This window comes from Cygnus atratus, chromosome 1 (assembly GCF_013377495.2).
Source record: "Cygnus atratus isolate AKBS03 ecotype Queensland, Australia chromosome 1, CAtr_DNAZoo_HiC_assembly, whole genome shotgun sequence".
In the NCBI taxonomy this organism is placed as follows: domain Eukaryota; kingdom Metazoa; phylum Chordata; class Aves; order Anseriformes; family Anatidae; genus Cygnus; species Cygnus atratus.
Genome location: NC_066362.1, coordinates 16,209,238 through 16,237,103, shown reverse-complemented (window position 1 = coordinate 16,237,103; position 27,866 = coordinate 16,209,238). Strand labels below are relative to the sequence as shown.

The window sequence follows — 27,866 nt, the reverse complement described above, 5'->3', positions numbered from 1 at the left end:
CCCTCCCCGGAAGGGCAACCCCTTCCCGGCCAGCAGCATGGAGGGCGTGGAGGTGTACGGGTTCTCCGCCGCCATGAGCGGCGCCTTCCTCGTCTCCTCCCTGCTCTTCGCGGCGTTCAACCGCCGCCTGCGGGAGCCCTACATGGACGAGGTCTTCCACGTCCCCCAGGCACAAGCTTACTGCCACGGCCGCTTCCTGCAGGTGCCCCGGCTCCCTCCTCTCCCCCGGGCTCGGCCGCTCTCCGAGCCCGGGCCGGTTGTTGCCGCGGGTGGGACGAGTGGGGGCGGTGGGACGCGAGGTCATCCCAGAAGGAGATCTTGGGCTAAGAACGCCTGAAGTCCAATAAACGGCCTTTTCTTCTCAGAAACAGTGGTCAGACATTGGGACGGGTTGCCCAGGGAGGTGGTGGAGTCACCGTCCCTGGGGGTGTTCAAGGAGAGGTTGGACGTGGTGCTTAGGGACAGGGTTTAGTGGGTGACATTGGTGGTAGGGGGTGGTTGGACCAGGTGATCTTGGAGGGCTTCTCCAACCATAATAATTCCCTGACCCACATGATGAAATAGGGCAGGGGTTGGAATTGTATATCCCAGCCCTGCTGCATGTATCAGGTCCGGTTGTCGTGTGACAGATCTCTGTCACACATCTTTGACCCCTCTCTCTTTTTGTCCCCACTCTCCAGTGGGACCCCATGATCACGACCCTGCCGGGCCTGTACCTGCTGTCTGTCGGCGTGGTGAAACCCGCAGCCTGGCTCTTTGGGTGGACAGGGGCCATCGTGTGCTCCACGGGAATGCTCAGGTTTATCAACCTCCTTTTCAGCGCTGGCAACTTCTACCTGCTGTATTTACTGCTCTTAAAGATCCACCAGAAAAATAAGGTACAGTCAACGTCGGATAATTTTGTGCACTAGTATAAACAATTTCTTGACTGTGTGTGTTTACTTCACTACATATACGAGCTACTGTCAGTTTTAAATAATTTCAGGTATGCCTACCAGTTTGGTCATTCCTTTTCTCTTAAAAAAGTGGTACTTTTTCTCTGTCAGGGTGTGATCCTCTAAAACTTTAGCATTGTGTGTAACTATAAGTAGTCCCATTGAAATACACATATAAAATTATTAGATAATAACTCATCTGGTTGGTTAAAATTCTGCACAAAACTTTAACCACTGAATCCTGAATGCAGCCCAGTAAGTTGTGTGTGAACCGAAATGTGTTCTTCAGAAAGATAACACATTTGATGTCAATATTTAGAACTGGAGAATAATACAAGTTAGAAGGGATCTCATGAGGTCTCTAGCACAAAGCAGGCAAGCCCTGAGATCAGACCAGGTTGCTCAGGGTGGGGACTGGAAAAATCTCCAAGGATGGAGAGTGACTGCACAACCTCACTGGGCTACCTGTTTCACTGACTGACTGGCCTCATGGTGGAAAAGGTGGTGGTTTCTCTTTTTTTTATTTTTTATTTTTTTAAGTCCAGCCTGAACCTCTCATTTCAATTTATATCCATTGTCTCTTGTTCTCCCACCATACACCATTTGAGGAGTCTGGCTCCATTTACCTCGCTTTACCTTAACCTCCTGATAGGTACTGGTAGGCTGCTGTTCAGACCCCCCAGAGCCTCTGTTTTCCAGGCTGAACAAGGCCAGCTCCCTCAGCCTCTCTTCCCAGGCCAGATGCTTCAGCCCTTGTCTATCCTGGTAGCCCTTGTTCCAGTTTAGTGATTGCTTTTTTGTACCGTGGAGCACAAAACTGAACGTGGTATACTAAGTGCAGCCTGACAAATATGGAGTAAAAAGGGATAGTCACTTTCCTTGATCTGCTGCTACCCTCTTGTTAAAGCAGCTCAAGAGGTTCTTGCTGTTCCTTTGCTGCCAGTGCATGCTGCTGGCTCATGTTCATCTTGCTGCCTGCTGAGACCCCCAGGTCCCTTTCCAAATAGCAGCAGATCCTCAGCAACTTCATGCTCAGCACGTATCATTGTAGGGCATTCTTTTTTCCCAGATATAGGCATTTACATTTGCCCTTGCTGAATTTCGTAAGATTTCTGTTGCACCCTTTCTCTGACCTGTGTACGTCACTCTGGGTGGCAGCCCTTCCCTTGGGCATACTGCCAAAGTCCCCACAGGTCAGCATCACCTGCAAACGTGATGAAGTTATTCTCTGTTGTTTCAGATCATTAAGATGTTAAATAGGACAGGTCCTAGTATAGGTCTCTGCAATATTCTTCTTACCCTTGGATAGAGTGATCCAGCCAGTGTTTATCTGTCTAGTTGTCCACCTGTCCAGACCATAACAGGCCAACTTGGATACAAGACTATTGTATTTTTAAAATGGTGGAGTATCTGCCACTGTCGTAGGTAAATTGTTACAGTGGTTAATGGCCTATTCAAAAGCTTTTGTCTTAGTGAAAGCTCTTTAGTTTCTCTTTTAACTGTAAGAACATTTTTTCTCGTTCTCTGATAATTCAAGAATTCCTTTACTGTAAAGAGAATTTCCTCTGATGTGTTTTCTTACAGAAGACTCTTCATGTTTAAGCACAGGATAAAACACAGAATTAGGTCAAATTCAATCGTTTCTTTTTCTGGTACACTGAAGGTTATGTTTGGAGGTGGGAATATAAATGTAAGAAAACAAAAGGTTTCTTGATAGTAATATAAGCATGAGAAAATGTGCTTGTGTTGTTGCCACTTCTTTGAGCTCTGAGCGTTTTCTGTATTCTCTTTTCTGTATGGTGGTGACTGTCTGTTTCATCTCACACTACATCCTTCAGGAACATGCAGCATTTTTAACACTGTGAATTGCATCGTGTCACGTAGTGAGTGGCATAACTGGGAGAAGTTTTTAACTGTATGGTCTCCTACCTTCTTTGAAGTTTCTTTTTTAACCTGTGAATTATAACGAAAATAAAAAACAAAAGCTGCACCGAAGATTAGAGACTTGAACTGACCGTTTCGTGTGCTGGCCTTAAAAGATGCAATAGTAAAAGCACAGAATGATGTGTTCTGCTGTCTCACAAACAGAACCTGGTGATGAGTTTGCAGGGGCATAAAGCACTGTTTTTTTCCCCCCCTTTTCCTTTGCCCATTATTGTAGTTCTTTTATCCTAGGTATGGGAGCAGTTATACTCCCTCAATAATTTTAATACCACAAATATGTGAACACTTGACTTATGAAAGGAGTTGGTGTGTTTTCTTCGCCATATTTTTATCTCACCAGCAATAATGTGCCATGTTCTCATTTGTCTTTTACCATTGTATTGTCCAACACTCTATATTAACATAGCAGGAGCTTAACAAAACTGTAGCGTGTGTGCTTGTGCAGCAATGGAATCGAAGAGCATTAGAGATGCTATATTGTGGTAATTGAATTCTCACGAATAATGTATATATATTTATTGGATGTTACTAATCACATTTTTCTGCTTTTTCTCTAGGCTGTGTCTGGTTTCCAGAGAATTTTGTCTTCATTAACTCTTGCAATATTTCCCACCCTTTATTTTTTTACATTCCTTTATTATACGGACCCAGGATCAGTATTTTTTACTCTCTTTGCATATTTAATGTGCCTTTATGGTAACCATAAAGCTTCAGCTCTGCTTGGATTTTGTGGCTTCATGTTTCGCCAGACAAATATTGTGTGGACAGTTTTTTGTGCTGGAAATGTTGTTGCAGAGAAGCTAAATGAAGCCTGGAAGACAGAGTTACTGAAAAAGAAAGACGAAAAGATCTCTGCCATGAAAGGATCATTTTCAGATCTGATCAGAGTATTGAAGTTTCTTACTGAATATCTTGTATCGCCTAAAAACTTAGTTACACTTGTTGCTTTAACTTGGCCGTATATCATATTAGTAACTGCGTTCTTTGTTTTTGTCTTTGTCAATGGTGGGATAGTTGTTGGTGACAGAAGTAGCCACGAAGCCTGTTTGCACTTTCCTCAGCTGTTCTATTTTCTGTCCTTTACTCTCTTTTTTTCCTTCCCTCATTTACTGACCCCTACAAAAATCAGCAAATTCCTGCTGTCGTTGCGGAAACACCCTGTGCGGTACGGCTTAATCACCATCATCTCTTTATTCCTGGTTTGGAAATTTACCTACGTTCATAAGTATTTACTAGCAGATAACAGACATTACACGTTCTATGTCTGGAGAAAAATTTTCCAAAGGCATGAACTTGTTAAATATGCGTTAGTTCCAGCTTATATATTTGCTGGCTGGAGTTTTTTTGATACACTAAAAACAAAACCGGTATTCTGGACCTTAATGTATTTTGTGTGTTTATTAGCAGTCACCGTTCCTCAAAAGCTGCTAGAATTTCGTTACTTTATTTTGCCATTCTTAATATACAGGCTCAATATTCCATTTCCCTCTCTTTACAGACAACTCCTTGAGTTGGCTTTTTATATTGTTGTGAACGTAGTAGCTTTTTCTCTTTTTCTAAACAAAACATTTCAATGGCCAAATAGCGTGGAAGTCCAGAGGTTTATGTGGTGACTTTTTTTTTTAACCTTCATACCCTTAGGAAAACCCAGTACCATTTCAAGACTGTGGACTCTGGAATGAAGTACTGTGTTTTGCATTATGAACTTTTTTTCCCCAGTGAGGATTGGGGAAGGAAGGAAGTTGCTTATGTTCTCGGAACTGAATGTGAGGTCTGATATCTCGTAAAGTGAAGGTATTATAAATATTGAATTTCTGAGCTCCTGGAATTAACAAATTCAGTAGGAGAGGAAATTTGAGAACACTTTCCAGTAATTAATGTGAAATACGGGGGATGTTTACAGCCATTTTGCATTATAATATGTTCTCTAATGTACTTGAAGATATGACAGTTTATGTTTCAGAGGCTTCTCTTTAAAACAGAGTATCTAAGTGTTTAACCTTCTTGTTACTTCTGGGTGCACGTTTACGCATTGGAACGGGCCGCTTCCATCTACGGCTGCTAAAGGTCAAGGTATGAAACACTGCTAAAGTATAATGTTTTCAAAGACACCTACGTCCCACTGAATTTTCATGAGTTTTTTGTCAATAAACGCTTACATGAGTTTTGCAAACAGAATGTAGGCTCTTGATTAGGACGTTTTGAAAATTTTACGTCAAACTGATATTTAGAAAATACAGTGGAAGCTGTATGCATGTACCTTCTTTGGGGGAATAAATGTTATTGTACAACAAAAGATAAATTGCAGTTGATAATGTGACCTATTAGAAGGGGAGCAATTTATGTGTGTCAGACTGAAATGTGTCGTTACACAGTGGAATGCGGTATAATGAATACCCTTTTAAATAATACGGCTTTTATGTCCTGAAGTTCTGTGCTTGCAGATTTGTATTGAAGTGTAGGATATGAGTACACTCCCAAGTTGAACTCAGTGTTTCTAAGATCTTTGCCATGCAATCTTAAATAAGCACTAATGGCATTACTGAATTGTTCTTTTAAATGTTTTTCTTATATATACAAATCTAATGGAACAAAGGAGTATATATTTTGTTTTACAAAGGTAAAATACAATGTATGTTTTTTTTAAAGCATCTAGTGCATTATCTTCAGAATAAAAGAAGTTTGAGAACTGTAATGGTTCCTGTCAGTAAATGTCTTTAATCAGACTAAAAATATTTGATCACTTGAAGTTAACAGTTAAGCGGTTTTATAAATATAACCAAATTATGTGCTGGGGAGATCCAAAGCTTCACATACTGTTTAACATCTCTAAGGTCTTTCTTGCCCTGTAATGAAAATACTTCAGTCACATCTCTGCAAACATATTATCTTATTGCCACTCCAGTCACTCTGAAATGGAATTGCGCTTTGAAAGGTCAGTACTCACAGCAGTACTGTTATTTTTTTTTTCTTTATAGTATACAGATCAGTGTTCTGGCTCTGAGCCCTTCTCTGTACTAACACCATGAAGAGTGTGCTTGGTTCGGATTCTCCTGTCCACCGTCTTTGCGACCCTGTTTCTTCTAAGGAAACCTTAAAGCTACTCAATGAGTAGGTTTATTTATATTGTGTTTGAAACATTTGCCAGGTCACTGCTTTCTTTTTGCCCTGTTGCCAGTATGGTAATTTGTTGACAACGTGTGTACAATAGGGAAAGCAATTTTCCATCACTCCCTATTTGGCTTTATATCAAGTTGACAGGCCAAGAGAAGCCTGAATTGGCTTGCTTTTCAAGCATCCAGCGTGGTTCTTGCAGAAGCCAGGATGCTGTGCAGTGATTTTATTGCGATGGATTTTGAGGGGAAGTCTTGCATGCCTTCTGCATCCAGTTTTGTTTTTCTATAACATTACAAAAATGTAAACAAGGTAAAGAGCATATGCGTGTTTCAGCGCAACTGCATTTGTGTCCTCAACTTATAGTACTGAACGAGTTGGAAGGGTAATGTGGGAAGTGATGGGGCCCTGGATTAAATTTTGACCTGCCTTCCAGATCTCTTTATTTAAAAAAATTTTTTTTTTTGGCTTGTGTAGAGGAGCTGTTGTTCATCCCCTCGACAAAATGAAAACATTCCTGTACTTCTGTAGGGCATGGCTGTTTTATTTTGTCCATGATGTGTATCAATGTTGGTATTTGAATGCCTTAAATTGTCAACGCTGTTAATGATGAGAGTGCTTATGCTTCATACTTACCCTCAACTGAGATAGCAGCCATGTTTTCAGTGAAAAGAAATGAGTTTAGATGAATACTATTTAATGCAACTATACATTTCTTTCATAAATAAAAGTGAGTGCAAAAGGCCCACAAAATTTAGAGCACAATGCCTTTCTAATGACCATGTTACAAGATACTAGAAAAATTATATAGAGAGAGGTTTCTGTGAGCTGTTTTACTAATTTATTTGCTTTTTAAGAATATTATAAGACAACATAACATTTTATCATGGGATTTATCAATGTACTTATATTTTGATTTAACTGTACAATTCTTAATGTTTTTTGCGAAGTTAAATCAGGCTGAGTTGAAATAAGTTTTCATAAATAGTAAAAACTACGAATTATTAAAACATGAAAGGATAAATTTGTTTTTGGAGTAAAGCTGTATTTTCACTTTTGCTGATGAGCCAGAGGGACTCTGCAGGTAACATTCAATGTTAGTCTGATTCAGTTTCATAAATCAAGGTGGTTGTAATTACATCACGATTAATCACAAAGAAAGTGTTTCCTAGACATTTCACAAATATCGGTAGCAGTGGCAGTTTTAAGATCTAGATATAAGAATTAGTTTAACATACTGTGATAATCTTGGAGCATCTCTCTTTTGGAAAATTCATCTTAGTATTTTGCTTTTGAAATATTTCCATTGTAGCTGTTTGTAATGCATGACCTATTCGTTGTAAAGGCATGCAGAAAGGGCTGTGTTTATCCTGGTTTTGTTGCCATGGTCTTCTAGCTTCAGGAGGAATTACTTCTGGTGAATTCCTGCGCTGGTGTAAATTAGCAATGAAATTACTTCCAACAGCATTAAAACGATTATTACTGTAAATTTTATTAATCGGCTATCCGTTTAGAGAAAAAAGCTGCAGTAATTTGTTGAAATGTTATGTCTGAGATAAAAAAAAATGTAGCTAACAGTTTTATAATTGCTGTTGACAAATAAAGGCTCAGGTTCAGTTTTTCTGAGACAGAAAGAAGGTGATTTTTCAGTAATTCTCACAAGAAGCCAAGCACAGAACTGAATAGCCACAGTGTGGCTGAATTGTTTTGAGGTGAAAAGTACAAGAAAAGTAATTGAAAACTTTTGAAGTTACATATAGGTGGTTATTTGGGAAGGCAGGTAGATTGTTTGTAAACAGTTCATAATCTGTATTTTCTGTTATTTCTGAGTATTCTGTATTGGTTTTGTTCCTCTGAAGTCCTTTGACAACACGTTTGTGTTCAAAATTAGTGTGAATTTTACACCAAAAGCAACGTGTGCATGCTGAAATATTTTTTTTACCTATTACTTTGATTGCAAGTAGATAAACTAGATGGTTTACTTCTGTTAAAAATACTGTAGGAAAAAGTCTTCTGTAGTCTAGAGGCAGACTGTTGATTTTTGTTTTGTTAATGCTGGTTTGCATTTTTTCACAAGGTGGCAGCCTTGTGCCGTCCTGTTGGGGTGACCAACTGCTTAATGTAATGCTGCTTGAAATCACAGCATCAGGTTTCTTAGCCTGACTATTTCCTGAGAATTAGAACACTTCGAGTTCTGTCATGGCTGATTGCTTGTTTCAGTAACTAGTTTAGCTAAAATGTCCTTGTTTTTAATTATCAATTTAGAGCGTATGATAAGTTTTAGAAGAAGCACTGGTTTTGCTATCTTTAAAATGTATTTGATGTTTTTATTTATTTATTGAGTTTTCGTGTCTGGTCTTAGAGAACAAAATGAAACTTAAAAGCTTTCCGTTGACATGATGTCAGTATCTTAAACAATATAGTTGCTTAGAAAGTTAGACGGATTTCCTTCTGCTATTTTATTACTGGCTTTCACAGATTCTGATTTTCTTCACGTGGTCTATTCATTGCCATTTAAAATTAAAAAAATAAAAATAAATTGGAGGACAAACCGAGGAAAGCAAAGTAATTATACTTTTGAGACTGACACATGGTGATTTTCTGAAATATTCGCTCTTTTTGTTAGATGATGCGCATATGAAACACAAATGTCCAAATGTCTGTTAGCCCTGTAGTAGCTGACACGCTGCATTTTAAATGCATCATCTACTTTTTGTGTCATGAAAAAGTCTATAGTCAGAGTCCATGAAAATAACTGTTTCCAATTACCTCAAATTCTTTGTTTCTATTCACTGCCCTGTTGTTTTTTTTTTTTCTTTCCTTAAAAAAGCTTTGCTTTCCTTGTTGGATTGGATATGCTTTTTATTTTTGAGTCAGTGACATTTGTATGTCAGCTGAGACATCTTTTATAGAAAAAAAAAATCCCTCTTAAAAGTATGCTTTAGATGAATCCAGAGAATTGGTTTTTACTAGCAAACATCATTTTGCAGACAAAAGGAATCTCTCCATGAGACAGAAATGCTAACCTAGCCAGGAACGTGTAGCTAAAATGTCCTCAATTTGTGAGTTCTTGTTACCGGGCTTTGTGCTTAATCTCAGAGCGTGCTCAGGACCTCATGCTGTTCCTTAGCTCCAGGGAAAGTTGGAATTTCAGGAGCAGGAAGCAAAAGGGAAAGGATTGGTACAGACGATTGCTGTTGCAACACTACCAGCAGCAGAAATGGATGGGATGCTCTGGGGCAGTGCTGCATTTAGCAGTGCTCTGTAGCTTGGTTTTATGTGTGTGGTGGTATGGGAGAGGGGTTTGCCATACCCGAGGGAAAATGTCTTCTCCAGCTGGAAGGAGAGGCTGCTTGTTGCTGGAGCTGGCCTGATCACTGGTAGAACGATCTTGCTAAATTTGGCACTTAACTGGTTTATCAAATGATATTTCTGGTACTTCAGTGTGGATCTATAACCTGTCCTTAATGTTTTCACGAAATGTTGTGAGCCTACTTGAATTGCACCTCTGTGTCAGTAGTGGGGAAGGGGTTGCTTTTGTTTTCAGAGCATTCATTGTCCAGATACTCTGCTGTTTTTATTAAGCAACAATTGTCGTATCTTAAAAATTAAACACTTTGAAAGCAGTCTTTGCATGTGCTTTATTTCATGGTTCTATGTAGATGTAAATTAATACACGGTGCATTTGACTGGAATCGGTATGAATTGGTATTAGCGGCAGCAGTATGTCTTTTCAGAGATGTAATTGCAGAAGTTCGTGTCCTTAGCTACCTTCAGATCTTCTCTAACGAGATTAAGTTTCCGTGTTTTCATATCAACTGTCCTAGAAGTATTGTCATAGAAATAATCTTGTGCATACACAGTGCAAAAGGAATGTTTATGGTGATTATTGCTGACAAGAGTCTCTAATTTTAGGGCACTGCTTAAGACCTGTACATTTCAGACACTAAATCGTGCTGCATTTTCCTGGGTTCCCATCGAATCTCAAACAAAGCATTGCCTGATTGAATTGGAATCTAAATGACAAGCTTGAAAAGAACAAAGGAGAGACGCCCAGGAATATTACTGATTTCAGAGGGAGCATTTTGCCCTCTGGGTCAGTGCTGAGCAAATGCCACAGCATTGGTGGTGGGTGGGAGGAAGCACTTCAAAACTGTAGTGCTGGCGAGGAGCAGCCTGCCTGGTTTTTATCTAACATTTTCTTTGTTTCATATAGGATTCCTTACTCTGTGCACTTCTGCACTGTTATAACACCATATGCTTCTCATTACCAAGGGGATTATTTTATGGCAGTGGTCAACTGAGATAGCTGTGAAGGTGGGAATTCATCTGCCAGGCGTCTTGTCAAAGCCACCTGCTGCTGGGACCTACTTTCCAGAGCCCGGTGTGTTTTGGCAGTGTATTGTGAGCTGGGGGGACCCCCACAGCCAGCATTTAAGCCAGAATGACCAATGTTTGAGCTGATTTCCCTGGCAACCACTCTGCTGGCTAAATGTGAAAACTTTCAGCTCAATGTGAAAAAGTCTCAAGAAATTTTGGGGAATAACTTCCCCTGTCCGGTTCCAGTCTCACAGAAGAAGAACCAGCAACATGCCAAAGGAAAAGGAATTCATTTGCTGATTATTACTATAATCAACGTATAGTTGGATGTGTCTGTGCTAAAAATATACTGGTACAGATTTGCTTCAACAACAGTGAGTTCAATTAATTATCACTAAGATGGAAACATTTTTTCTGAAATGGGGAAGAACGATAGCTCATTGCTTAAAAGCCAAGAGAAAATAATAACTTGCACTTTCCTAAAGAATTAAGAAGAAATAATGTTTGGGATTTTGGGGCTCTCTGATGTCTGGAGGGAGCTTTAAGTTTGCCTTCAAGATAAATACTATTCATTTCCCTCCTCCTCCTTTGCTGCTTGTAGAATATGCGCTGCTTAAATTTTGGAGGGGGCGGCAGAGGAGGCAGCGTTGTAATGGCCTAATCCAGCTGATGCATGGCGGTAGGCCATCGAACTTCATCCAGCAACTTCCACTGAGAGGGAATTAGTTTCTAAATTATGTGAGTCCCGTAGAGTTTAATATCTTGTGGCTGAAATGGAGCACATCTTCTGAAAACACACTCTATTTAAAGCCATCAAGTAGTGATGAATTTGCTATACCCTTTGACAAGCTTTTTCAAAGATATAATAACTTTTACTAGTAAAAAAAAAAAACAAACATTTTTCCTCTGGTTATTGGCTTTATGCTACATCTGTGTGCAGACAGATCTCCCCATTTTCATCTTGTACCTCTGGATATGCACAATATCGCTTCCATTTATGCTGCTACACGCAGATCACAACCCACCAATGTCTTAACCTACTGACCCACAAAAACATGAGGACTCTTGCCTTCCAGATAGTTTTTCCTCTGGCTTTGTGTTTTTTTCTTTTTTTTTCTTCCCAGCATGTGAATATGGTCATCAGAATTGATGACAAAGCAACACTTTTGAGCTCTTCTGTTTTTCTTTCTATTTTCTTCTTTTTGTTGTTGTTGTTTTGTTTCATTTTGTATGGAAGCAGCATCATCAACCTAGGCATACATACATACAGCTTGCTCTGCTTAGCCAAGGCAAGCTCCATGGCACCTTGTATGGATACCCTTAGTTTGAACAGCATGCTGATTATCTTGTAGGTGAAGCATTGCTTTTGGACTTCTAAGGTCATGGTAATGGAAAAATACCAAAAAATACAACATAAACTTGCTAACAAGTCCCATAACAACTGCTTTGCTGGGGCTAGAGAAAGGGGAACAGCATGTGAGGCTTGGCCAAGCAGCTAATGATTTGGCTGTTTCCTCTCCCCTAGAACTCCTTAAATGCTTAGGGAGGAAAATTGGGTAGACTGTCTGCTGTCTTGGTCTCTAGAGCCAGGGCTACCTTGAGTAGCTTGCTTGAGTAGTTATATTGAGAAGTTCCTTATATTTGCCTTGAGATATGATTTCTTTGTGGAATTTGAGCACATCGTTTTTTGTTTTCTGTCCAGTTTGAAGTAGAGATATCTAGATGATGACGATGGGGTGGCTCTGGAAGACTACCTTTCCTTTTCCTTAGGTTGATTAAATCAAATTGCAATTGCCCTGATGGTGCTATAACTACTCTTTAACCATAGAGCCAGTCCGCTTGAGGGTTTTGGCTTAGTTTTATTCATTTTAACTTGACAAGAAACCTTTGATTTCTAAAACCAAATTAACTCCACTGCCACCAAAACTGGTGGGCACATTCCTCTTGTGTTTTCAAATCCTAGCTTTATAATTAAAACTTTGTGGATAGGGAGCCTTTCTGTAAAATAAATGTCAATCTTGCCAGCAATTAAGGCTTCTATAAACCTTGGCATACAATTATGGCACAGATCAGTTAACGTAAGTTGTTTGTGACTGAATCTGAGTCAAAGATGTTAAACACTTGCAAAGATTCCAACTTGCTATTTAAGTCATACATAATAGAGGACTTGATGCTCTTGAATTTTCTTGCCCATCATTTTGCCAGAGAGTAAGCAAACAAACAAGAAAAAGCTTTAAAGTCAGCTATAAAATCTTGATAGTCTGCAGTTACTCGGGAAAAAAATAGCATGTCAAAATCAGCTGGTAGTCAACACCTTTCTTTCTGTAAGCAGCACTAAAAGATTTCTGGTAGTTTTTGCTGTGATGGATCTCAGGATAAATGTTCTTCAGCCCTTTTTGTGTTTTCTTTCTGTGGGATCCTCTTTCCTATTTGGCTTTATTAGCTCTTAGATGAAAACCTGATTTGGGGGTCTTTTTAACTAAGGTAAAGGAGAGTATATATTTACATAAGTGAGTGAGTGGTTCTGCACACATTTTTAACAAGGAACTTGCAGTCTATAGCATCAGCATCTGTGGTAAAATGTTTAATTACATGACACCAAGGTAGTTATTCAAAGTTGCAAGGAACATTGAGAAAGATCCCTACTCCTGCTTTTGCAATGCTGTTGCAATGTTAATGCCAGAGTTAGAAACGGACTTATACACTGTAATCGAAATGCAGGCAATGGCACTTGTTGACAGCGTACATTCAAAACTTTATTTTCTCATTAAATCTAACATAAAGTAAGCAGAATAACTGGGAATCAGATTTAACCTTTAATGTTACTCTGAAAGTGTATGGATATTGACAATTTTTTTGGGTGCTTTGAACATATACTTCTGAGGCAGAGTTAAGGAAGATAATTACAATCTAACTCTCTTTTCCATTACTCACACACTAAGTTAATTGAAATTGTTATAAGTACAACTTCATGAGATGGATCTATTTTCATTTCAATACTGCATTCTCCAAGGACACTATCTAGAGAATCTAAATCAACAGGAACTTGCACACTAAAGAAATAATAATGCCTTCTTCAAACACTTCAGCCGCATACTCTCAATCTTACAAACTGAAAAAGCAGTCATGAAGACCTTGAAGATTTTTGGATTTGGTATATTTAGTAAAATACATAATGATACAAAAAATGAAGTAAAACAGCAGTGACTACTTTTTTATGCAAAGCTACCATTTAATATTTACAACAATCAGATAATATAGGGAAATAAGCTGAAAAGACTTTTTTGTAACAGTTTTTCTATTGTCAGTGCTGATAAGGTAGAAAACAGATGTGCATTGAATCTAAAAATAGGACCTAATTGTGCAGGTGCACATCAACATTTATATGGGCCTAAATACCTTAACAAATCTGATCTTTTTCTTTGAACCTCCATTAGGACTTCTGTAATTTGATAACAAATAAGTGAACAAAGTGAGGGCTGTGCCTCGTGGTCCCATGGAGGAGAAGAAGGATGAAAATAATCCTGCGTATGTCTGCAGGGAGCTTGGGCCAGGAATATATTCCACAGTAATGGCAACCCCACTTCACCCTGGCCCCTCAGAATCCAGTTTCATCCCTCTGTAGGATGAACCCATTCCTCCCATCATAGGCCATTCCTCTTCACACCTCAGGCCAGCTTTGCCTGACCCAAGGACCCTTCATTCCTGCCATCCACCTTCAGCAACTGAGCAAATCCCTGCACTTTTTATCACCTTAAGCAGATCTCCCCAGGCCTTCCATTCCTGGCTTCCACGCTGTGAACTTCTCAAGTCCCCAGTTCTCTTTCTCATTTCTAAATCCCCCTCTTCTGGAGATCCCTATCTCTCTTGCCCTGTCTCTCCACATCTTAGTTTCTACACCTCCCACAGCTGCTCGACCGTTCTTCCTTTGGTGCACCTTTCTTTTCTTCACATGCCAAAGACCATCTGCAGTCATTCTGACTTCATACTGACCACCTGGCAAGCTGAGGCCGACCCCTTTCCTCATTTTTGCTACTGAAAAATAGAATCCTTGCTTGTTCTGGCAAGGACGTCAAGAAATCTAACCGTAGGCTGTACTTATCATCAGCGTGGTGGGATGGCACCTTGATAGGAAAAGACTTGCCTGGGGAAAGAAGGAGCGCGTGATGATCCTGCCTAGCTGTTGGAAGCAAAATTTGCAGAGGGGGACTTTGCTGGTCTTGATTTTCACAGCTGTGGTAGGGCCTCTCTAGACGGTTGCGCCATTTTACCTGGGAGGAGCTGACAGCCCTTTTGCCTTGTCCTAAGATGGCAGCTACAAAGTGACCGAGCTCAGCAGACTGCATTGCTCCACCCTCAACAAGTGTTACAGACAGCCCCAAAATTACCTGCCACTGTTAGCCCAGGCCTTTAGGCTTCCTCATCTGAGGTGTTGTGGTGTCCCAATCTGCTCATCCTGGAGGTGTGTAGCTCTTGAGCAACCCCAAATCCAGGGGCTGCATTTCAATGTTTTCAGAACTTGCTAATGATTTAACTCTGACTGGATCTAGTGTAAAATGTGTCACTAAACCACCTCTGGAAGATGTTTTCAAAGACACAAATACATACCTGCCAGTCACAAGCACTGAAATATTATGATTCAAGCTCCAGAAGTCCTGTGGCTTAAAATTAAAAGAAAGGACAATTTCTGTCAGGTGTTCTTAATCTCTCAGACTCAGAGATTCACTAAATGTAGTTTTGTTAAAAGTGGCATGGATATGGAAAACTGAAGTATGCCAGATGACCTTGTAACACTTTTTCGGTGGTGTTCTTTTTTGTTCTGTGCAGTGTCCCACCGGAGGTAGTTGAGACAGAATGAGATAATGCACAAAAGGATATTTCTTCACTAGAAATATGCCTACAGAATAAAATTCACTTTTCATTGCTCTCCATGCACATGTATCCCTGTAAAAGATTAAAAAAACTTACTTTTTTTTCCTATTTTTTTTTTTTCTGGTGAGACAGATTCTCTTGGTGGCCCATTATAGTTTGATGTTCTTCAAAATGCATGAGTGCAGCTGCTGTTACAGGATAAGTGGCATTTGGAAATGACTTTTTTTCTTTCATTTCTAGTTGCTTTCTTCTTTTTGCATTTCATCTGTGATATGTGGCAAACTAGTCTCGTTGTCTTTCCTCTTACTGGAGAAGGATATTTTTTCCAATTTTGTGTTACCTTTTATTTTTTCCTACATCTTACAACAAAAAAAAATGTTTTAGTATAAAGTGAAGATAGGAGTTAATTAGGTAGAACTGTGTTGTTCTCTCATTCCTTTTTTATTTATTTATTTTTAATTTGCAATATTTAAAATCTGTTTAGGATACACATAACCCAACAAAGAGTTATAACCAGTGCTTTTCAAAGGACATGTGTTGTATAGTTTTCTTCCTTTGTGGATTAAAAAAAAAAAGAAAAAAGTCCTCACTGAAGGAAAAACATTAGACTGAAGATTCATCTTTTATCACTAATGATAAAAGAGACTTTGTTTGGAAATAGAGGGGTTGTAAAAACTGACCTTCATGTTTTGGCTCCTCTCACAAGGCACAGACTGGTATTATTCTCCTCTTGGATGGCAAGAGTCAATATCCTCTAATCTCTGCTACTCCAATAAAATCTTTGCTTGATTGGTCCCTTTAACAAAATCATATGCAGATAATATATACACATAAAAATAACACTTCTGGACAATTAAAAAATGGGTAAATGAAGAGAAGCCAGGGTGTTAAGTAGTGCTGGCTGTTAACAGACCTTTGAGTTTCCAAACTTCTAATAAGGTTATTTCCTGCCATCTGAAGAGGTCCTTCACAGGAGTGAGCAGGGGTGCCGTGATGGTGTGCAAGAAGTCCACACACCTGTTGTAATACTTTCTGTGTTTCCTGGCGAGCTGACCTCCCACCAGCTGAGCCCAGATTTTGGCTTTTCGGATTATAAACTTAACTTGCTCTTCCCTTGCCCTGGTTCAGGGGAAATTGCCCATTTGGCATTTTTATAGTATCTATTTCTTCTGATCTGTTCTGGCATTTTCTGCCATCATAGCTAAGCAATGGTGAATAGCAAAATCTGCTAATGGAACTGGGGCAAAAAAAGCAAAGAAGCCACTGGCTGGGGTCATACATGACTATGGGGCTTACAACAGGGCTTTGCAGCAGCTGGGAGTGGTAAGGGGGGCAGGAAATCACTGGAAAATTTCAAGCAAGTGTTATGCCATATCCGTAGGCAAATGAAGCTACTGAAAAGGAATATAGCCTCTAGTGGGAATTCCAGATATATCAGACACAAAGCTAACATGGATTTTTTTTTTTTAACAGAAAAATACATTTAATACCTTATTGTTATTTTTCAGAAATAACATTGTTAGAAAACACTCTAGTAAATGAGGACTTTCAAGAATGAAGTCTGTATTTACTAGGATGACATGCCTATTGTAGTAATGGCAGACAATAAATCAGGATTTGACTGTTAGAAGTTAAAGTACTTGTTAAAGTCATGAATGAGAGCCCAGAGTATTCAGTTTTGTTAAAGGAATGCCTATAAAAAAGTTAAAAATTACATTAAAATGCCTAATGAACATTACTAAGAGGACAACACCTTCAAGATTTATATTTGGACTTGTTGAAATAATAGTAAAAATGGTCAATGAATATTCTTACTAACACTATAATGAAGATATATATAAAATGTACTATATAAATAACCACAGGGATGAAATTCCTTGCGACTAGAGACAAATAGATGTATAACAAGGAAAAACATGAGTGCAAAAGGCAGTGATAGGTAATGAAGCTGGTGCTGTTGCTGTGAACGTCAGAGCATCTGACAGTATCCTGCAGCCAAGGGAGGAGCAGGAGCTCCAGCCCCAACCCACACCAACCTGCTGCAGGGTGAGCAACGGTGTCGCAGAAATTAGAAACACCAGAGGCAATACAGCTGTAACCAGAACTCATAAGCCCCTGAATATTTACAAGAAAAGGGGAAGGAACGGGAGCACTGGCTGCTTGGGGAGGTGGCAGCACTGTGGTTTGAACCAGATGTTGTTGGGGCTGCTGGTGGCAGCCTGAGAGGAGAAGCACATCGTGCTCCCTCCCACACTCTTCCTTTCCTCTAGCATTCGTTTCCCCATCTTTCCCTGTTAAAAATTCACTGTGGTTATAAGCTCTGGCACAGACTTGCAGTGATTGCCTAAAAATGCTGCAGTAGTCCCTGAAGTGCAGCTCTCAGAGCACGTTGGCTGCACGCTGTTAAAAGCACACATCTTCTTCATGGAGGTGCTGGAGCTACCCCTGCACCTGCTCTGTGGGTAGCTGCACCTACCTGTTATCTCCATGCACTTCACAAATCATTGCACAGAAGAGAAAATCAAATGTTTTTGGAAGGTTTTGATGCTGTGCAGGAGCCCAGATGGATATGGAGACAGAGCACATGCCTATGTTTTCCTAGGAACATCCTCTTTCTCCAGCTGAAAGTCTCACTCACATAGTGTCAGAGGATTTGAAAAGCTTAGGTAGGATTTCCAAATGATCTACAGCTTTCTTTGAAAAACCAGCTGTGAAACAGGCAGAGAACTCAGTCCTGTGTGCAGATGAGCCCCACCGCACACTGACAGCCGGTCAGGAGCATCCCAGGCACGCCAGGTTTATACCCTCACATAGCAAAGCACAAACACGTCTTTCTGCCTGAAAAGCAGCACAGAGACATGGCAGTCGCTGTGACTAGATGGAGGGACAGGCGGCTGTGCCTCCGCTTGTGCTCGTTGGTGCACGACTTAATGTGCCACTCAAGGTTTTATTTAGCCCAGTATTAAACAGCCAGGGAGAACGAGGATGCTCTTCCAATTGTCCTTGTAATAGCTGTGCAGTGATGACATAAATCTGATGTCAAAGTGAGTCCAAGAAACTCACAAAACTGTACAATGCAGTGTTAGCAAATGTAAAGTTTTCCTGTTCTGTGATTATCTGGGACAATCTTCCCTCACGGAAACTTTAAAATAATTGCTGATGATTTAAAACTTGAGACCAAGTAGGTGACCTACTGATGAAAGCCACAGCTCTGGGCGCTCCTGACTCAAACACTGATATTTTTTGCTCTTCACCTCACCTGTTACTGTACAACACTGATAATAAGAAAAAAGCAGAGACCTTAGCACTGACTCTTTCATTTCAGTTTTCCAGTTCATTGCAAATGGTGCTGTATTTCTCTTTAATCCCTGGCATTTCTAGAAACTTAATGCATTTTAATACAGCATTTCTCTAACACAAAGCAGTCCTGCTTCAAAAAGTAATTATTTTTAGTCTGAATGAAAATAAAATGCTGGTATGCGTGGAATTAGGTGTTGCCTAAACAGAACAGCTCGAAAGACATTCCTTTATAAAGCTGTTGCTTGTTTCTTTTTTTTTTGCCCTCTCCTAGAGAGTATGAGATTTTCATTACAAGTGGCACATGTTGTAATAAGTCATATCTGCTCTACAAGTATCTATGCTAACCATAAGCATGACCCAAGGCGCATTAGTCATCCAGAAAGAGCTTGTCAAATAAAGCCTGTCTGCAGGAGGACAGAAGATGCTGATTGGAATTCAGTGAGTGTCAGGGGTGGTCCGTGCTGCCACTGCCACTGCTCCTCTGAAGGCACGTTAATTAAACAAGATGCAAAGAAAATAAGTCTGTCATGTTCTTGTGGCCAGAATCCAGACAGAGGTAATAGCTGATGACTTAACTAGTTTCCAAAAAGCCAAAATTTCCAAAAGACATTCATCTTAAAGGAAAATTTAACTTTATCATTTGTCCTTGTGTTCAGTTCTTCCTCTGATACTTTAGACCTAGCAATGGATCAGAAGCAGTTCTCTATATCAGTATATCAGTCTCTCACAAATAACTGCTGAGATTTAGCTCAGGGAGAAAAAGCCTTCTGATCCCCTGGGATTTAAACCAAAACAATGTAGTCTGATTCGAGCCACGTGGATTTAGAATGTCTTTAACAGTTAGTTGAAGGCATGCACATTTTTCATAGCTAAAATCACTCAGATTTTGATCTACCTGACTAGAGACAAATTATTGTAATTGAAGCTGATGATGACACACTTGGTGATCAACAGTCATAACGTTTCCCCGTTAATGTTACGAGCATCCATCACAATTTGTTGATTGCTAGCCTGTAAGGATTCACAGGATATTGCTGTATCTGGCCCAAAACGTATCTAATTCTAATTTATCTGTTTTATTGTAAATTCTTACTTGACCCATAAATCTAGTACCAATCACAGTGCAAAGAGAAACTCCATATTCTGTAATTAAAAAATAATTGGATTTTCATTGTTATTTCTCCTTTAAAACTATAACTTCTGCTTACTATAATGTATGCTAAAACTTTGATGGGGTATTTTTTTTCTACAAAGCACACCTTCCCCAAAATAATGAAGAATTTGCCCGTAGCATCAGGATCCCAAAGGAGGGCTTGGATAATTCTATTCTTATTCACTATAAAATAGTGAAGACTTGCAAGAAATATGAACTCATGTATAAATTCTGTCTGGTAATTGGGAGCCAAAATATACCCTAAATAACCTACCCTAGCTGGGTTAGAAGATTGCAAAGTTATCAATGACTCGGGTACATCTACAAATTGATTCACTATTTTAGTAACGAAGCCTGCAATTTACTTTGGGGGAGGAGGGATAAATAGTCTTCGTGTAGGAGATTAAAATTATAGTAAGTAGCACTTTGGATCTTCTATTTTAATCATCTACAAAACAGTGAAAAAAGTGCCCTGTATTGTATCGTGTCATCATCTCTATAGCACTTAAAAGCCACATTCTCAGAGCTATTTTTAACAGCATGAAGTGGAGAAAAATAGACTCGGCTTTGAGGAAGATGCATGAGTAAGGTGGAAAGCTGTACCAGAGAGACCTGAAATTTGTATTTCAGTTTCCTAATCTTGGCCATAAGGGTGGAGAGAGGGGTTTGCCTTTCCTTTTAGTACATTGCTAATGAGAATTCAGCTGCTGAGCATCCCAGTTGCCCCTCAGGCTGCAGGAGGTGCGACCCATCTCCCCAGCGGTGCTCCCTGCGAGGGTCGGACTGGGAAGGTAAAAGGCATCGTCTGCTCCTCAGGACATGGGGAGAGGTGCCAAAAGGCTCTGCCAGGACTCGGGGACCCTCCCGGCCTTCATCTGAGCACTATGAGGATGGCGTTGGCATTGCCCCGTGGGGACAGGCACCTTGTTCCATGCTGGGGAGTGATGCAGGAGCTTTCCTTGGGTGGCGAGGCAGGGTTTGCTGCCAGATGAAAAAAAGACAGAGTGTTTTTAAATAACCTCCCCTCACCAGCATGCCCGTTGTCCATAGGTCTTGCTGAAGAGAGCTTTAAATAGCATCAGATAGCTTATGCAGACTAATGAAATCAGTCTGTGTTGATGTTGGCACTTGAGCTGCTGCATTTCCAAAGGCTGCCTCGCGTTCTCTGTTGGCTCAAGCAGGGATAACACAGCCACGACCCCAGGCACTGCCTTGAAAATATGGTGACAGACAGTAAACTGACAGGAGAAATAGGTCAGAATGAACACCCACTCGCATATTTACCCCTCATTTAGGAAAATGAGTTAACACCTTGTGTGAGTGTAGAGCACAGCTAAGAGGGGCTCTGTGCTGTCTGTCCTGAGGCTCCCAAACCATGAAAGGAGATGGAAAGCTCATCTTGGTGGGCTCCAGCATGGTCACTGGTGAAAGAGCAGACCCTCCTCGGGGTGTTCAGGACACTCAAGTCAGTGACTGTGCTTCTGGATTATTACAAAGGTTGTAAGTGGTGTTTTACTGCAGGATTTGGATGGAAAAGGGGAGATAAACAGATCCTGTGGGGCAGCCTGCATTTGGGAATGAGTCCCCCTTCTGCAAACCTGAGAAATGAGATCAGCTCTGGCCAGGAACCTAGTCAGCCATATCTAAGTGGCCTACAGCAAATTCCAGACCTTGGGAATGCATGTTCGAGTACACGGATATGTCATTTTTAAGCCAGTCTGTCTGGATCATGGTGAACATCTGCAATTTTCTGGCTGCCTTCATGCCAGCGGTGGTACACGTAGTCTGACCTCCACGCTCAGCTGAGCAGCCTGGATGAGATACCCACCACAAGGCAGGCTATAACCTCCTGTTCTTGCTTTGCCTTAGCTAAGCCTGTGGTCGCGAATCTAAAATAAGCCCTCTGAAACTAGCCTTCCGTTGATCTCTAGTGAAGTGCATCTCTTCTGGTTAGAGTCAAAGGCTACAAGTCATCCTGTAAAACATAAACAAATTGAAGGGGGACGTCATATTTCAAAGTAACAGGGGGAAGGGAAGGCTGAAGAGGCTAACGGGACATTCGTTACTGATCCAGTGAAGATCTTCTTCCACTGAGAAGACCGGGGAAACAAACTTATTCCTGCTAATGTTGGTACTTGGTATTGTTTATGTGCATGCAGCAGTAGAAGGATTGTAGAGCAATCAGTTTAGAAATCACTTTTTTAACATAGGTTTAATCACTTACTACAAACAACTGAAGACTGTTGTAAGAGACAAACTGCTTTGTGTGACAGAAATACGTACTCCTTCCATCCCTTCATATTCCCTTTGTACTTGCTTATCCTCTCCTCCTAAGAGCTTGTCCTGCTACAACAGCTTTAAAACAGATCCCTCTGTGTTTGACCAGACTGCTTTGGTGGCTTTGAGTCCTGGGAGCTGGCTCTTTTGTCCTGAAAGAAAGCCATCTGTCACTGACAGGTTTCAAGTTTACCAGATCTGTCTAAAATTTATTTTCAGAGCTGAGCACAGCATCCTGAAGTTGCAGAAAGCTTGCAGAGCACATGGAGATGCTGCTCCCTCACCTTTCTGATGCAGGGCAGATGTTTCACCCTGCTCTCTGAACGCCTGCAAAACCAGAGTGTGCTGCACTCTGTGTGCTCCCCTGAGCAGCTGCTCGTGGTGCGTGTTCGTACAAACATCTGACTGGGCATACCCGAGAACAAAATGCCCCGATACCTGGGCAATATTTCTGGGCATACCCAAGAACAAAATGGTCACTTTGGTTCCTGTAATCTGATCCCTACAGTGAATTTGCTCCCCAAAGAGTCACAGGTGGTTAGGACACATGGGGCTCTTAATGACACTAAGTGACTCAAAACTGACTTCCCAAGTTGTCATATCCTCCACTGGACTAGTGCCAAGACTGTCTGAACATTGGTTATGCAAGTACTTTTCAGACAAACCGATGGGCCTTTATTTCTGAGACTACAAACATGTTTCTACAGAACAAAGGAGTTGCTTTAAGAAAGTTTGTACAGAATGCAAATGTTTAATAAGCCTTATAGCAAGTGCCTTGTGCTGAAACAAATTGAAAACCTGTCCACTGGATCTGTCCAAGAAATCTTAAAATTACGTTTGGATTCAGTTCTGGAACATGCAACAAGGTGAAATAATTTAACTTGATTTGACCCACTGGCCTGAAAAATCAAAAAGTTGACTCATATTGATACACTTGCATGGACAGATAATCAATGTTTTGATTGGCAGTCTTGTAGTGCCTTGCCTCCTTTCCTTTTATTGCTTTTAATTTCTTTCTCCTCTACCTAAACTCTATCAGCATCCTTTTGTTAAAACAGGTAATGACCAGATGACCAGGAAGACGTGTCTTGGCACTTGAATGAAGTCATCTAGGCTTGGGCCCTCTAGTCTGGCTGCTTCTAAAACCCAATTTAAATCTCTTTGTATTATTAGTAGTAGAGCTTAGCCAAACCTGTACCTCATAACACCACCGTTTCAAGTATTTTATATTAACAGCAATAGTAAATAGATTTTTACTGGTGCTGTTGCACCTTGTAATATGGGGATTTTTTTTTTTTAAATTCATGAAAAATAAGTTCGGAGTTTCCCAGCAAGTTTGAATTTGCTCCCAGAAAATAAATGCCAACCTATAAGTAATCAGAACATTTATACTGTAGGTCCTTGATAAGGTTACAACAGAAATTTAGCATGTTAAGAGTCTTTTGAGCTTTTGAGTACAGAAGAATTTCTTTAAACATTTTATGGAAAGAAAATCATTGCTTTCTTATTCCTCAGACTGTTAGTTGGTTTTTCTTTGTGTATGTGCATTTTTTTTAAATCACCTCCTCTAGATTATTTTATTTCGTGTTGGACAAAATATGTGAAATGTTACCAAGAGAAATATTTGTTAGTGATTTCATTACATCAAGATTCTCCTGCTTTCTCTGGTTTTAATTAATGTTTTTACTCTCTAAATTTTAGCTTCTTACGGAGTCATTGCCAAAATCTTGAAAAAATGTCTTTTAGCAGAAGGACCCACTTGCCTAGGCCCTCTGATGACCCCTCAAAGGCTTCAGAAACATCTTTAAAAGTCTTATTACTTTCCTGCATTTTTCCATGTAGGAAATGGATTAGGATTAGTAACTGCTATGTAGCTCTAGAAAAGCGACAGATGAAAAATCCTTCTTCAATAGACAAGCAAGCAAAGAAGAAAAGAATAACAGCTTCCAGGGATGGATAAAGCCCAGCAAAGACTTTTCTGTGTGAGCAGGAATGCTCTCGACTCAGATGCTACAAATGAGCCTCTGATTTGAGCTGTTAGGGTAATGGATCAGACAGTCCAACCAAGGAGGAAGAAAGGAAGCAGCGGGACACGACAAAGAGCAGATTTAGGCAAGAACAGAATTGTGAAGATGCCTCATTGAAATGTAGTAACTTAAAAAGGGATCGCCTAGAGAAAAAAACCACAGAGGTAGTCAGGTAGCATCACGACAAAATGCTCCACAATCCTCTGCATTTCTCATGTGCTGGAAGTAAGAGCAAGTATAGCTTATTCCATGGTAAAGGCAGCAGATCATGTTTTCTATAGCCCTGTTTTTATCACTCTGTGATGACAGGCAGGGACTCTGGCTATGGCAGGGCCCTGAGGGCACTCATGTCCCTGCCCACCTGCCCCGGGCCTTGCCCCCATCCATGGCCCAGGACCCCATTTCAGCCCAACGTGGGGCCATCAGCCTCCACCTCAGAAATGCTCTAGGGTGCTGGTATCCACCCCTGTCTGAGGAAGAAAATGAGAACAACTCCTGGTTTCCTAAATGAACTGCACTACCACCCTAGCCCTCAACAGGGCCAGGATGTGGTCCATGGAGCAGCTCTACAGAACCAGCTGACCCCAGGGCCAACAGAACAAAGGACACCAATCCCCAGTCCCCACTGATCCCCACTGCAAAGGCTGATCCTCTCCTGGCCCCAGGAGGACAGAGCAAACCGTCCTGGGGCTCTGCCTCCTGGGGCTGAGGCAGGACCTGCGTGAGCACAAAGTATCTCCAGAGCTTCTCTCAGAACTAACCCCAACATTGCTCAGGTTAGCCAAACCTTGTCCTTACTGCTTAGAGCAAGATGCAATACCTGAGAAATGCTCTGTAAGATTTTCTGAAAGCCTGAAGTAAGTGAAAAAAATCTTAGAAATGAAAGTTGGGAGAAGTTTGTGTATGCTCAGGTCCATACTGCAGTGTCATTCACACAATGATGGCTGAAGATGGAGCTCTGAATGAAGATGAGGTAGGAGATCAGGGGAGCAGAAGTGACAATGTGTATGGCATTTCTACGTGTGGGTGCTTAGACACACTCACTGCGATCCCATTAAGTGCAGCCATGAGGTCAAACACATACAGATCTCCAAAGTCTGGAACCACTGTCTGATCAAAATGGATGAATTTATGAAGAGGATTTCCAGTCATGTACTGTACAATGTAGCAGGCGATCGGTTTAGCTTAAAAAATCATCATTTTCATCTTGTCTCCATAATACATCCTTTTTTTTTTTTTTCCTAAGATGTTGTCTTTCATGAAACAAGCACACTTTCTAGCATTTACTTAATATGTTTCTCATGGTTAATCTCCAGTCCATAATATTATCGCTGGCACCCTCAAAGATGATCCAGTTTATATTAGTTATCTTCTTGGTATGGCATGCTAGAGGAGTTTCGTAATCTGTCCTGTAATATACCCAAAAGGGGTATGTTGTTATTGCTGATTGAAATGCTCCCTAAATGCCAGAAATGCACTCATCAGCATTTCAAGTGATGTATTTATCTGAAGTAGTTTCCTTCTGATAATTTCATTTGATGAATAGAAAACGCAGCTTTCAAATCACTGTAAATCAAGCCCAGAATTTTTGGAGAATATTTATAAAAGCACAATTGGGTCAGACCTACTAGTTTTGGTTGCTAGTGAATGTTTTATTTTCTTGTGATGTTGCCACCTTAGAGTAGCCCATTCAAATACAACATCAACCTGTTACAGTTCACTACTCAGCAGAAGATACAGCTGTGCTGCTCGTGTGAAGGATATGGCCGTGTAATTCAGCTGGCTTCAGCACGCAGGGACTGACATCGAGATTAAATGAAGGCACAACTCTCTCAAAAGCTTTTACCTCTAAATTGTCAGCAAGGCAGTTCTGATTTTTTTTTTCCATTTTTTTTTTTTGCCACCGGGAGCCAATTATTTGGATAAAGCTCAGTCTCTCTCTCTCTTTTTGTGTTCTCAATGCTTTGCTTTCTCCCCTCTCACTGCTTCTGCTCTGCTACATCTTAAAAAACAGCTTCCAGCATTCCCCACAGACATTATTATCCTAAAAGGAGGGAAAATAAACACTTTATCTAATATATTTGATATGTGCAGATAAATCTGTTAACTTATTTGAAGTTTCCAGCAAAAAAAAAATGCTTAGAATGGCTAATTGAGCAATTGAAGACAGTAATCTTACAATATTAAGCAAGAAATCTGAATTTACTTTCTGTAAACAAAATTACTGAGATATGCAGGTTGATTTTATTAACTTCCAAAGCCCCCAAGGCAGATGAAAACAAAACGTAAGCGTCATAAATTATTTTACGAATATTTTCATTTAAAATGACATCATAATCCAAGCAGGACCCAGCAACTACTGATAACCTAAACCATACTTAGAAAATTTTACAGTGCTCTTGCTAGTTGCTTTGTCAAAATACATTTCAATTTGCCAGGGAAGACAGCCACTACACTTCACATGTACACTGCTGCATCTTCATATGCTGGAAACCAAAAGAAAAGGTTTCCTAAACTTTCCTTGAATAGAAAGAACATCAATAGCAGTTTTGCAGAGAAATCAGAGGAGCCCACTTAACTGCACGTTTTGATCATGAATTCTCTCTCCACCCTAGTCCTATGCTAAAATTATTCCATTTGTTTTCCCCACCAGCTCGACCAGAGCCAGGCTGGACTCTCAGCAGCGCCTGCTTCCCCCTGTCTTTCCAGCCCATCTCCACATCCACTCAACACAGCATGATCTAAATGGACCTTTTGCACAACCCTTTCCAAAAATTGAACCTTTTCCTGCTGGAGAGCCTGGAAAGGACTGGGCGATCCCATGGGTGTCATTAATGACTTTAGTTAGTGGAGGGAGCCAGCACCGTGGCTCTACTACCACGTGCTGCCCGGGCACATCATCACCTCCCACCCCACCTCCCCTCGTGGACCAGAGCAGCCCTGGTGACTGCCACAAATCAGAGATGCCACCAAGGCATATTCAGTTAGAGAAGCACCTGGTTGTTCACTAGGAACGTTTGTGCACCCGAAAAAGCATTTTTCACCACTGCAACCCCTTCTGTGGGTCTGCCTTCTTGCTATGCAAATGCACCGGTGGTTTCTTCGTGAGCCTGGAAATAATTTGTGGCGTTATTTTTGGCAATGTCCTATTGTGTTATTATGCCAAGATTAAATAGGATAACAGATGCAGTAATTAAAAATGAAAAAGTGACAGTTATTTTTGGCTCAAATAGTGACTATTAACTGACATGGTAGATGGGTTTTTGAAGCCAAAAATATATGCAATAGCAGTCAGGATAGCTATTATTTCCCTGCTGTTTATGAAAGGCATATGAATCACGACCTACACCCAGCCAGTTGCATACCTTTATTTCAGATGCTATTTAAATTACATTTAATTTAAATGAAGAGAAATGAACTAAGGAAATATCAGATTATTTTTTTCAGGCTTTGTCTTACATCAAAAATCAGACAGCTGTGTATCCTGATTTCCAGAAGAACATAGGAGGCTAATTAATAAACGAAAATGAACAGAAGGTGTACCCCAGGCTGACCTGGAAAAAGACCATGTTGAAAGATTCTGCAAATTTAAAGCAAAATGAAATCTGTTCAAATACACCATTTTCTTATTTTATTTCAGAAATGTGCACACATTTTGAAGTGTTATTTACTGTTCAAAAATATTGCGTCAGAGAAACAAGCTGTGAAGAACAGGTGACTATTAAACAATAAACACAGAAAGCAAGAAATAATGATGCATAGCAGTCTTTATATTAAAAAAATAATAATAATACTCACATTTTAAGGGTGATGTCTAACTACTACTTAGCCCAGTGACTCAATTCTCATATAGCGGATCAGGATCTGATTACAGTCCTTCACAGGTAAGATGCTTGGAGGTAAGGTTTTCAGAGATGAGCACAC

General features: G+C 40.3%; 1 protein-coding gene across 5 annotated transcripts; it reads left to right on the top strand.

Annotated features, from left to right (window-relative positions):
• Positions 1 to 27,757, top strand: ALG10 (ALG10 alpha-1,2-glucosyltransferase). 5 transcript variants are annotated; one of them, XR_004779037.2, is made up of 5 exons: positions 19 to 202; positions 681 to 878; positions 3,437 to 4,952; positions 5,858 to 5,990; positions 26,596 to 27,690. XR_004779037.2 is itself a non-coding variant. In XM_035549283.2 (3 exons), the coding sequence occupies exons 1-3, from the start codon at positions 38 to 40 to the stop codon at positions 4,490 to 4,492; spliced, it is 1,419 nt and encodes a 472-aa protein (XP_035405176.1). In that variant the 5' UTR covers positions 1 to 37; the 3' UTR covers positions 4,493 to 5,574. The 5 variants fall into 5 exon arrangements, 2 of the variants coding, with proteins under 2 accessions (XP_035405176.1, XP_035405177.1); XR_004779036.2 differs by lacking the exon at positions 26,596 to 27,690 and having other exon boundaries at positions 5,858 to 9,739; XM_035549283.2 differs by lacking the exons at positions 5,858 to 5,990; positions 26,596 to 27,690 and having other exon boundaries at positions 1 to 202; positions 3,437 to 5,574.
• The last annotated feature ends 109 nt before the right edge of the window (positions 27,758 to 27,866 follow it).

Bases quoted from the DNA above. Each gene is read 5' to 3' on its own strand.
- ALG10 (XM_035549283.2), top strand. From the start codon at position 38: ATGGAGGGCGTGGAGGTGTACGGGTTCTCCGCCGCCATGAGCGGCGCC. The intron at 203-680 runs GTGCCCCGGCTC...CCCACTCTCCAG, and splicing joins GCCACGGCCGCTTCCTGCAG to TGGGACCCCATGATCACGAC. The intron at 879-3,436 runs GTACAGTCAACG...CTTTTTCTCTAG, and splicing joins AGATCCACCAGAAAAATAAG to GCTGTGTCTGGTTTCCAGAG.